Source organism: Odontesthes bonariensis, chromosome 10 (assembly GCF_027942865.1).
Source record: "Odontesthes bonariensis isolate fOdoBon6 chromosome 10, fOdoBon6.hap1, whole genome shotgun sequence".
In the NCBI taxonomy this organism is placed as follows: Eukaryota; Metazoa; Chordata; class Actinopteri; order Atheriniformes; family Atherinopsidae; genus Odontesthes; species Odontesthes bonariensis.
The window spans coordinates 8,299,870-8,312,455 of NC_134515.1; the positions used below are offsets into that span (position 1 = coordinate 8,299,870).

Sequence of the window (12,586 nt, forward strand, 5' to 3'; positions counted from 1 at the left end):
ATATCACTCTGCGCTGCCACCTGCCGACAGCCGCACCTGTTACCGTGTTTACTGCTCGGTCTCCTCTTCAGTCTGCACAGTTTACACAGCACGCAGTGATATGAAGGAAGAGAGAAATAGCGCCAAGCGATTGTAAGGTCTGACTTTTTCTGGATGAACGATTTTGTGATGCAAATGTATTACTCTTTTGAACGCATATTGTTTTGAGAAGCAAGACGCTTTATTTTTGTGGCCCCAGCCAACTAGCCGGACTACCTTCGTCAACGCCAAAAGGAGGCTGGAACTCGGCTCACAGGACGCAGCAGGGGGTAAGAAAATGTTCATAAATGATGTTGCTAATATGGGATGTCATACAGCTTCATGTCAAAAGAGGCGAACTATCCCTTTAAGTTATAGTCCGGAAACCACCCTTTGAGGTAACTAATGAGCCGTATTTTGATGAAACATTTGTCCACGCAGCACACCTCTGTGTATGATGACATAAAGCAAAGATTTAAAACAGATTTATTGTTGTTGTTTACAGGTCTTTGTCACAGGATTTAGGTGCACGTGCACGAGCCTCGGAGCAGATTTGTTGTAGCCATCTTTCTCTTGGACAACGTCTGAAAACATTGATGATTAACATGCTACTGCAGGCGATCTGAAAGGGTTTAACCAGCTTCTGGGATCCTCACCTGATCGTAGTACTTGTTGATGTACTTGTACAGCTCATGCAAAGCCACGAGGCAGTTGACCTCCGCTGCATAATTCTGTTTCAGGGAGACAAAAATAAGTGATAAAGTGGTTTAATATTTTCAATTTGAAAAAAATGATTTACTGCATCTGTTCAGGGTTTCGCCTTATTCATCCGTTTGTTTGGAAAAGGAAAAACAACATACACGAGAGAGTTCTGCTAGAGCGGAGTTCATCTCCTGGTCACTGGCAGAGATGGTCTGTCGGATGTCTGCGTAGTACCTGAAGAAAGAGGGAAGAGGAAGAACTTAATGGTTTCTTCACTATATTCTCACTGATTGATGTGCGTATTCCATCATATAAGTGCATTTAAACCTTTCAAATGCAGTGATTTCTAGGGATGCACCGATCCGATGTTTGGATCGGATATCAATACCGATATCGAAGAAAATTTGAGATCCAGTATCGGTGAAAAAATTTTGTTTTTTGTTTTTACCGAGCCAGAGAAGCTATTGTTTTGATCAGATGCTTTTGTAATGGATGTTTAATTTCCATTTGCACTCAACTATATAAAGAGCTTGATATTTATTTTACCAACCAAGCCAGTGAAGCTTTTGTTTTTTTTCCTCAATTTCAGCTCCTTTATTATTTAATATTTTGCTTTACATTGGATTTTGAATCCCTAACTGCACCGACTGATCCAGTTACACTTCTTATATTTTTATGGTCAAGATTGTTTTACTGGTGCACAATTATTAAATAAATAAGCAATTCAGTACATTCATATCCATTTATTTGTTTTTAAAAAAATAGGAAAGAAATGTTTAAGTCAAGTCTGATGTTGCCTTGCACAAAAGAATGATCCCAGTCTTTTCGTTCGCTACCATAATTCCACGCTGTTTTGCTGTATCGGTTTTGCTGTATCGGGCCTCAGATATCGGTAGTGAAAAAAGCGCATTGGTGCATCCCATGTCCATACTAACTTTTTGAGTTAGTATGCGAGTTTGAGTAAGCGAGAAGTTCCCGGATGCATACTAGATTCGCCGAAATGTTGGGTATGCATCATGAGGTTACTACTCATACTCAAACTACCCAAGATGCAACGTAACGTGACGTCGCCGATCGTCATTTCCTGTCAAAACGGCAGTTACAAGCTAGCTACAACGAGGGTAGGTTCACTTCCTGTTTTCAAAACAAAAGCACCAATTGTATCGTAATGGCTTTCCCTATGATAAAAGGCACTGGGTATTTTATTTTGTGAAAATAACAAGAAGTGCGTTACTCACTGCGGCTAGCTTTAGTAGCGCCGAATTCGTCGGAACAAAATTGTAAATAGCCGGTATTTTGTCAGGTTTTCAACACGTTGGGGATCTAAACGACTACTTTCTCGCCTGAAAATGTTTCAAATGTTGCTAAAGTTTACAGAGTTTAGAGCTTAAGCGAAATCAGCTTCAGGCTGGCTGATTTCGGCTCGGGCAGGAGCGAAATACATTGTGGGTAAACGCTCTGCATACTGTCTGATCGATGAGTATGTAGTATGTAGTATGCAGTATGTAGTATGCGGTTTCGAACACAGCCATACATTTGGAAAAACCTGCAAAAAACATGCATTTTTGAGCAGTCATTACTGGGTAAGACGTGAGGCTGTGACTTTTCTGAAGCCGTTTTCAGATACCGGAGCCCTGAAATGTTCTGGAGATGCTCCGTCTCCCGAAAATCTCTGATGTTTCACGTGTGAAAACTCTATAACTAGTCGGTCATAACTAGGATCATCTAAAGGCATCTGAGGAAGGACAGAAGAAGTTCACACATCTGTAACTCGGTCTCAGTCACACTCAGAGTGACGCTGACAGTTTGGGGAACAAATAAGGAGTCCTCACTTTCAAAAGTAACCAAAATCAGGCATTTAGTCTGTTCACTTTGGGATGCCATGAATAGGTGTTTTAGGCAAATACTCCCAGAGGGGAAAAGGTTTATATATAACAAGTGTAATGTGCGTGGTTTAATGTGCAGCTGACAGGAGTAAGTGTAGCAGTCTGTTCCCCGACTATCCATGCATGGAAACCTCTCCGGCTAAGTCTACCTCCTGTCTGCCGCTAACAGATGTCCTCAGCTTCGCTCCCTCATTACTTTTCCCAGAGAGATTTTGTATGCCTGGGGTCAGCGGGGAGACTGGCTGCCATATTCTTACCTCTCCACCATCTGTTTATAACGCGGGATGTCTCTGGCATACAGCAACTTGTTGATGGGAGAATCCTGTACAGGGAAGACAAATGGAGCAGCGTTTACTGAATATCATATAAAACACCTGATTTGATAATAATATATTCAAGATTTTTACTACTTAATACACTAATTAAGCTTGAAAGACATTTCTAAACATGTTTAGTTGTTCTGTGGTCAGCCGGCACAGCACCACAGAGCAGCAGTGTTGGATAATGTGGGAGCGGCTCACCCGTCCCAGCTTGTGGTCGGCGATGGTGCAGGAATCCATGAAAGTCTGGGAGATGACGGACAGCACGGCATCCACGTGGTCCGAGGTCTGCACGTCAAAGATGAACTGAGGGTTCTTCAGGATATTGATCCAGAACCGCAGCGGTAAACTGTGTGGTGAGACAAAAAAAACAAAGCTGATAAACACATAAACAGTTATAGAAACAGTTATCGACACGTCCGAAATCTGAATAACGCATTATTTTAGAAAAACCATTCAGATGAGAGGCACCTTCCCACCTTTGGTTTGGTTTCAAACAATCAGGGGTGGATTTATACTCTGATTTCAGGTTATTAGGACTGGTGTAAAAGCTTCAATCTGAACTCCAGTGCATCAAAAAAAGTTTCATGATAACAGCGGGAACTATGAGATCTATTTTTTAACAACTACATAAGCCATGTTAAGTATATAAAAACATGAATAAAACAGGAAACGCTTTAACTAATCATATATTCTGTTGGGTTTCTTTTTGTTGTCCTGTTGTCATTAATCATTACATCTGAGGTCCAATTACAGTCTGAAGTTTACTTATTTTTCTGTGAACTCTTTGTGACACACAAATAAATCAGGGTGCACTGGATGTCCAATAGTCGGTGGGTCCGTTTGAACGGCCCATTTTGCTTCAGATTCCTCCTAAATGAGTGAAAAGACCAGGAAGTATCTGAGCAACAGCTAGGGCTAGCGATACACGAATCTCACGATACGATACGTTACGATACACGATATTCAGCCAACGATTCGATGCACTTACATAATTTTCTGAAAAAATTCGGGACAATGTGATTTGACATGAATCGTCGCTGATTGGACCGGTGGTCCAACCTTTGAACCGGAAGGACAACACCACCAGACAAACAGAAACAAACGTGAGAGCTGTGCACTTTATATCACATTTTTATGAACTAATTTATCACTGTTTTGTAGAATGTGACCCCCCCCGGCATTGTATTGTATTATATTAATGTTCTGTGTTTTCACTGATTGGAACGTCTGACTTTTCAATAAAGTTTGCTTAAAAAAAAAAAAAAAAACGATACTTTATTGGGAAACAAAATTTCGATATATATCGCAGTATCGATAAAATTTCTCAGCCCTAGCAGCAGCCACATTAAGCGCCGTTCGAATTCTCTAAATACGAAAGAAAGGAGCTCCGATGCTTCCTTAATTATCTCCTTTAGCACAGGATACACCGGATCATCGTTTATTAGGGAACGGAGCTAACTCTGTCCCACAATTCCTTGCAGGCGCAACTTTTATAGCGGCGCTCGATTATTTTCATCCAGTCGTACTAAACTGTGATTCATTTGGATAAATACGAGTACAAGATGAGTGTGAGCAGCCTGTGGAAACGATATAATACACATTTTTTAAGTTTCAAAACTTAATTACATTTTAACAACTGATTTTATCTGATTTTATCTATTGTTCTTATATCTTTCTTTTTTGTTTAAAATTTAAATCATGCTTTTTATTTATACTGTTTTAATGTCTCTGTAAAGCACTTTGAATCGCCTTGTAGTTGAATTGTGCTGTACAAATAAACTTGCCTTGCCTAATACGATACATATGACATCGTTTTAATGTAACAATGTGGTAAGATTTCAACAGACGGAGCATATTCTGTAGAACATTTATTGAACATTTTTATTTTGTGTCAGAGAATTTGACCTTCCCTTTACCCCACGGCGGTTTCCACGTGGTCGAGCGCTTCGGAAAAGACGACTAGAATAAGGACACACCGAATGCCTGGCAGTTAGTTTTAACACACGACTGTGGCAGCTAAGTGAACAAACAAAAATCTTTTTTCTTCTTTGTTCTTTCAGGTATTTTGTTGTGATGTGAAAGTGAGCTCACTACATCGTAAAACTGTACTTATTAAAAACATTGGGGCTTCATTTCCATGTTGGATCTCAGAGTAGAATAATGAACGTTTTTTCCTGTGTGGGCAGACTTCATTTACGCAAAACTTACACTGAGGAAAGACGAGTTTAAAAAGGTTTCTTTACATTGTTTTAGACAAATGGCTGAGGTATCATTTTAATGTAAAAGTTTTAACGTTTTACCCATAAAACAAACTGTAGAGATGGGTCGGGGAGGCTTATTTCCAAAAATCTTTAATGAGGTGCAGTGAAGTCACTAAAAAAATGGCTGAACCAAACTGAGGATCCTTTTTATCTTTATTAGGTGGGGTTGTGTCGAGCATATGAGAGTAATCAGTGTTTGACTTGTTGTTCAGTTTACAGATTCAGAAAATATTCCTGTTGGGAGAACAACGCTGAGAGCTACTCAGAACTGACCTGAAACCAAACAAATTGAACATTTTCTGAGCTTTACTGGGGATACACTGAGTGGTTGGTATGTTTAACGGAGGTTTTAATGGTTTTAGATGGTGAAAGACTTGCTGTTCTCATCAGGAAACCTTCTGATTCTCCAAGCTGAGAGCAGCAAAGGAGCTAAATAACCCTTAAAGAACCTTTAAAGAACCTGCTTCTGCACCTCCCGTTCACTCCTGGTTACCTGTTGGTTTTCCAGATGTGGATGGTCTCGGGGTCGGTGATGCTGTGCTGCAGAGCCTGCTCATCCAACAAGTCGAAAAAGTATTTGACAGCCAGAGGCACGGGGCGACTGGTGCTGAGGATCGCTGTGAATAGATCATCCACAAACTTCTGCAGAGTGCCCTGAGATGGAGCAGAGAAGAGATGATGAGCTCCTCTTTCCACCTATCCACCTATCCATCCATCCATCCGTCTCCCTATCTTTCCATTAGGGGTGGGCGATATGGAAAAAATGTTGTATCACAATTTTTTTGCATAAAATCACGATTTCGATTTTTTATCACGATCTTCCATCCAAAAAAAAAAAAGAAAGACCAATTACAGTAGAGTTAAGTCGACATGCTGAACCACAGAAGAGCTAAGGAGTAAAAGAAAGAATTTGGCAATCAACACATTGTAATTCAACTGTAAGCCAATTCAAGATGAAAAATAATGATCTAATTAATGACATCTGACACAGTGAGAGTGAAGCAACTGGAACTAGAAAAACGAACCACTGATGACGACTTGACTCCACCTGTTAGAAAGCCCATGTTGTTTGGTTATTTTCAGTTAAATACATTAATTACCTCCGCCAAGGAGGTTATGTGATCGCCCGAGTCTGTTGGTTGTCTGTCTGGATGTTCGTGTGTTCGTGCTGCAATCTTGCGACCTGCCACAAGGTGGCGCGACCTGGCGGAGGTCTGCACTCTCTGAGTGCATTTCTAGTTTATATTGTGTTTTACGGTGAGTTTTCATACGTCCAACGTTCGTGAACGCACCATAGACGTTCCGATGTTCCTGAATGTACCGCACCTGTGCGTGAGACGATGTCGCTGTAAAGTTTCGTTTCTCCTCCCGATGCAGCGGTGAACAGCTTGTAATTTTCCCTTTGCTGTTTTCACCTAACATTAGCCTGTACACCCTGGGTTTATTGTGTGTAAATGCCAGAAGAACCACAGCCAAATAAATCCACCACAAACTGGACATCTGTATCCGTGTCTTTTAACGGGGACACACACCATACACCAGCATTAAAAAAATAAAAAAATCATTGCGCTGATTGGCAAAGGCGATCTATACGGTTTCTCTAATTTGGTAGATCGCCTGCGATTCTCCACTCTTCCTCGCCAGTCACGATTTTATATCGTCAGATCGCGCACCCCTACTTTACATCCATCCATCCATCCATCCATCCATCCGTCTCCCCATCCATCCATCCATCCATCCATCCATCCATCCACCTATCCATCCATCCATCCGTCTCCCTATCCATCCATCCATCCATCCATCCATCCATCCATCCATCCATCCATCTCCCTATCCATCCATCCGTCTCCCTTTCAATCCATCCATCCATCCATCATCCATCCAGAGTTATCCCTCTGGTTTGGTTTCATGTTGGCTTCTTTCATAAATGTACAGATTTCCTTTAACTCAATGATGATGATGTTCTTTCTTTATGACTAATGATGAGGGCCAAATGACGCCTGTTGCATTAATGCATTCTGTTTGTTAAGCTTCCTCTGGGAGCACTGATGGAAACCTCCACTGGAAAAGGACCTCGGACTCCAATCAATCCGTTTTACTCGCAGAAAGAGGCGAGTGAGCAGAAACACCACGACTATGCCGGGAAACTAAAAGGCATTTTAAATCATTCATAACTCTTTGTACCCACGCGTAGAAGCTAATTTGGACAAATAAAGAGTATTCTAATGGCATAAAAAAAAAGGGAAGCTATTAAGAGGAAAATCGTAAACTTAAATTATCCCCTCTAATGGAAGTTACAATGCATGATGGGAAATGTAGGATCAAGCATTTTCAAGTTTAAACCAGATGAAGACATGGAGACCTGATAAAAAAGCATTACTAAATGAGTTTAACAGCCCACTGCGTTTTGCAAAGTGTGTTTGAACATGTGGTTTCAAAGTGGAAAGTTTACTACTTAATGTGTTGGGTCCACATGCATTATTAAGGTTAATATTTCATAAGCTTTAAATAATGTAGACTCGCATTCGGCCACCACGGATGAAGGTTTCTTTTTAAAAATATAAGCTCGAGCAGCACTGAGGCGTTCAACGTGTTTGAGGCTCAGAGTGGGTGAAATATGAAGGATTGTAGAAAAGTTAACAAAAGAAACTTCAGACAGAAGTCTGATGAAATCACTGAATACACTAATATTTCCATGTTTTCCAGGTGAAAACCTTTGGGAGAGGACGCGGTATTAATTGTACATGTTTAAATGTGTTTATTTTCTTAAAGCAAAACATATCAGATCACATGTTGAAATGTTTTGTAACGAATTTTTAACCATTTCAGGATTAAAAAGAAGAGTTTTACCTTCATGGAGAGCAGCCGTGTGAGGTAGATCTCAGGGATAGCCTTGGCTCTCTCCCCACCTTTCTCCCTCACGCTGCCCCTCCTGTGTTTCGGCAGCTCAGACTCCTCGCTGGCTTTTACCAGATGCCAAAGCCTCACGCCGCCTTCCTCTCCATCATCCAGCATCGGCGTCTCTGACAGGAAGAGACCAACAGCTGGATGAGAATGAAGACTTCAGGCAGGGTCTGTTTTTGTAAAAACTGTAAAATGAAGGTTGTTTGGACCCTATAAGCGTCGCCTCTTTTTCTTGAAGCAATTCTTATCATTTAAAACCAGTTGCTAATCAATATCTTCAGAAGCAAAGCACAGACTCTCAGCCTCACGCCTCGTGTCCAGTGCAATAACACAGTCAAACAGCGACCTCCACTGGTCATTTAGAGTCTGTTCAGCTGGTAAAGGACAAATTATCTGGAGTTATTTGGCGTTTTTTAAGCATTTATTGGGAATTTCTGCACTATTTAAGTCATAAAACTGGAGAATATGCCTGGGATTCTCGTCTCTTGTAAAGATGCGCAGGATTCAAACTTAAATTAACACCTGCACAGCATCGGTACAGCTTCACATCTGTTTAAATCAGTATTGCATACGAGTGCAGCTCACTTTCTCCAGGCATGTAATCGTGGCTGTCGTGCAGGTGGTGTTTGCTGCTCCTGGGGACGAGGGCCACCGTCGCTCCATCAGGGACCTGCGTCGCACAGAAGCGGTTTTAGGATCAACTGTTGGTCTATTCTGACACGCCAACTCCACGTGGGACTTTCACTGACCTTGTAGTGCTGGAGTGTATTAAGGCGCTTCCAGGATCCTTGTACTACGGAGGTCAGGTCCTCGTCTGATAGGATGAGCTGACCCGCAACACCTGCTCGCCACTCTGGGAGGGAAAAAAATGTTTGTTTTGTTACGTTTCTGCAGATTTACGATGAAAAAAATACCACAAAGCAGATCACTGATGTGAGCCGTTACTCTACTTATGTCCAAGTCCTGCAAGACACCTTTCTTTAGACTGTTTGTGTGGATCAGCCCGTCGACATCAAACTGTTTGGGAGGAATCGACATGAATAAATCTGAGATGTGTTTCTTCTGTGATGCAGAGCTGCACTGCTATTACACCAAAGGGATGAGCTCAAGCTAACAGCAGAGCTACGTGCGACACAGCAAGAAGTCTGCATCCCTGCAATCAACCTGCCAAATGTGGCACATCTGTGATCTTATCCACAAACAGAAATACAAAAGGATAGGCTAAAAAAAAAACAAAAAAACTCCTGATCCAGTCCTCATTTCTTTAGATTTTGCTTCCAAGCAGCCAAACCTTCTTCTAATCTTTTGAAGTGGTCTTGAACAATAGTTCTCCAGGTTTTTCTGAAGGTCTTTCAAAGTTTTCTTTGAACATTTTCTGCTTTTTCCACTCATTTTTCCACAGTCCAGTCCTTGTAGCTGACAATTTTCAGAGGAATCTGTTTTTATTGTTTGTTAAGCCACTTCACTCTGACCTATGAATCATTCAAGCATAAAGAAGGCTTCTAACTCAAGGGATGAACCTAAACAAAACAGACAAATGAACGATTTTAAGTTCATTTTCTACACTTTGTTACTAGCAGCTTGTCACAAAGACACATTATTTGTTCCCATTTATTTAGTTTAAATTATGAAAAATACCAAAGATAACACAGTTTGACAGACAGAAAATAGTATTTCTGCTCCAAAAGGTGAAGAACTCCAAGAAGCCTGGAGAACTATTCCTGAAGCCTCCTTAAAGAAAGGACAGAGCTCGTCTGAGAGGGTTCAGGCTGTTGGAGAATAAAGGAGCTCAGAGCAAATGTTGACTTTAAAGCTCGTTAGAACTGTACAAACTCTGTTTTTGCCCTATAAACTGTATTTCCACTTATGTTTGCACATTTCAATAAATTACTGCACCTATTCCCCATTTTCCTGGCAACGTATAAAGAAATGTGAGGCGGCCAAAGTCTTTAGATCCAAACAACTTTAGGTCCAGCTGACTGTTGTTTGATTGCTTGTTGACTTTCCAGCTGATGTGATCAAATCAAAACGACGCAGCTCAAACTGGATGAACAGTTTTTTGATCGTTAAACTTTCTGCGCTGTTGCTTTTTACTAATACTTCTGTTTATGTTGTAGTTGTTGGGATTTCTAGCCCCGCTGTCTGGGGCCTTAGAGGCTATTAACCAAACCGCTGCAGCATTGAAGAGCCTGTTAGTCCATTAAAGATGTATGATACAACCCAGCCACAGATTTAATATCAACTCAACCTTTCTCTGCCCGTTCACAAAGCTGTTACGTGCGGTTTGTTCTATAAACATCCATTAATCCAGTTTTATCATCATTCGCCAAATAAAAAGACGAGATATGACATTTGAGTTTAAAGGATAAAAACTCTGATTAAACTCAAAACTTTTTATGAGTCTGAGAGGGTTCAGGCTGTGCTGGAGAATAAAGAAGCTCAGACCAAATATTGACTTTTAAGCTTGTTAGAACTGTACAAACTCTGTTTATGGTTATGGTTATGGTTCTGAACACATCACAGCAGCTTTAAAATCTTTACTCTGGCTTCCAGTCAGTCACAGAATAGATTTTAAAAGCCTGCTGATGGTTTACAAATCCCAGAACGGTTTAGGCCCAAAATACATCTGTGATCTGTGCAGAGAATATAAAGCCAGCAGAGCTCTTAGATCCAAGGACTCAGGTCAGCTGGTCCAGTCCAGAGTCCAGACTAAACATGGAGAAGCAGCATTTAGCTGTTATGCTGCGAACAAGTGAAACAAACTGCCAGTGGAGATTAAACTTTCACCAAATGGAGACATTTTTAAATCCAGGTTAAAAACATTTCTGTTCTCATGTGTCTATGCATGAAATCTGCACGCTATCTTTTAACTTATCTGGACTGTTGCTTGTTTTTAAATTCATTTGAATGATTTTATTTCTTTCTCTTTATATTCTTTTATGCATTTTTAATGCTTCTTCCACTCCCTGCTGCAATGCTTTTATTTTATGTAAGGCACTTTGAATTGTTTTGATACAAATAAATTTGATTTGATTTTGATTTTATACGACTTGTGTTTATAAATCTTATGTTTCCCATTTTCCTGGTTTTATATCAACTAAACGAGTTGCGGTTCTTTTACACTTTGCTACATTCTAACGTTTCAATGTTTGCATTCAAATGCAAATGAAACGATCAATTCGACACTTCAGAAGCTGAGAGAAAACGAGCCGTAGGAACTAAACTGGACGAACCGAGATGCAACGAGTCGATGTGCGGCCTCTGAGAGAAAGACGTTCCTTTCCAGGTTTGTTCCAGAACTTTCTCCTTCACTTGGGTGATGGTGTCACAGTCCAGGACCTTGGCTGGCACCGTCGTGGCGGTGTCTCCGCTGGCGGGTACGGCCGGCATCACAACATTGAGAGTCTGGACAGATGAGCGGGAAGGCTGGTTACTGATAAGACTTCAACAGGCAGCATTAACATAAACTTTAAGGCATCAAAAACAGGGTAAAGATGAGATGAAACGAGGAGAAAAGTCAGCATTTTTAGTAAAAACATGAAGCTATGTAATCATGATGGAATAAACCATGAAGGACGACGTGGACTCTCACCAGCGTGCGGTACTCCACGTCCTCTCGTAACAGCCGGTTGTCATTGAGCGTGTACTTTGCTTTTCCTGTCACAGCGTCCACAGGTCCCTTGTCCACCTGGTGCTTTATTGCTCTGAACAGCATGTAAAACGACTCCCCCGCTGATTCCTGAGCCAAACATAAAGAATTAGGGTTATTTTTCAGTTATTTTCCCTAAACCAACTCCTCTCCTTTTACCTCTGAGCAGCCTGGACTGACCACCCAGCCTCAATTTACCAGCCAGATCTGATTTACACCAACTCGGGTGAAGACTTTCTATGAAGCAGTTCTTCCTGACAAGCTTTAGAGGAATAACAAACCCTGGTGTGAGCATTAAGTAAAAAGATGTTCAAAGAACAGAGTAAGTAGAAGAAGTAAAGAAGTGGAAAGTAAGTGAGGAAAAATGGGGTTCAATATCGACTCCTGTGGAACAGAAAAGAAGAACCAGAAAAGCCAAACAGTGAAGTAACTTTAACGGGAGTTACAGTAACGCGTCTACATTTTACAAGTGAGGATATTTGTAAAGAATTACATTTTAAAAATCAAACTGTGAGGTCAGACTGCGTGAAGACCTGCATGAGAGGACCGTAACGAGGCACAGATCTGTGGAACAACAGAAGAAAAAGTTTCCAAACGCACTGAAGCCTCCATCATTCCCAGATGGAGGAAGTTTGGGATCGAGAGGTCCGTGATATTCGAGAACTTTACAGAAGTGAAGTATTTAAGTCTTTATGGTGCATGCACTGTAGCGTGGTCTCACTGAGAAGCACTGGGTGCCCACTGGGAATTAGCCAAAAGACCCATTCATGGATCAAGAGAAGCGAATTCCCAACAACGTTTTTGGAAGTAAAAACTCTTCGTTTCAGTCCTGCTGATCGCAGC

At 41.1% G+C, this 12,586-nt stretch overlaps 1 protein-coding gene across 1 annotated transcript in view; it reads right to left on the minus strand.

Annotated features, from left to right (window-relative positions):
* Nucleotides 1-12,586, minus strand: part of LOC142390575 (plexin-B1-like) — a 93,835-nt gene that overhangs the window by 1,405 nt on the left and 79,844 nt on the right. Inside the window, exons 29-38 of the mRNA XM_075476119.1 lie at nucleotides 11,687-11,833; nucleotides 11,328-11,499; nucleotides 8,844-8,947; nucleotides 8,680-8,764; nucleotides 8,041-8,213; nucleotides 5,684-5,844; nucleotides 3,128-3,275; nucleotides 2,864-2,928; nucleotides 879-954; nucleotides 675-749 (exon numbers count right to left, since the gene is read on the minus strand). Of these exons, the coding sequence (XP_075332234.1) occupies nucleotides 675-749; nucleotides 879-954; nucleotides 2,864-2,928; nucleotides 3,128-3,275; nucleotides 5,684-5,844; nucleotides 8,041-8,213; nucleotides 8,680-8,764; nucleotides 8,844-8,947; nucleotides 11,328-11,499; nucleotides 11,687-11,833 (1,206 nt within the window). The remainder of the gene's footprint in view (nucleotides 1-674; nucleotides 750-878; nucleotides 955-2,863; nucleotides 2,929-3,127; nucleotides 3,276-5,683; nucleotides 5,845-8,040; nucleotides 8,214-8,679; nucleotides 8,765-8,843; nucleotides 8,948-11,327; nucleotides 11,500-11,686; nucleotides 11,834-12,586) is intronic.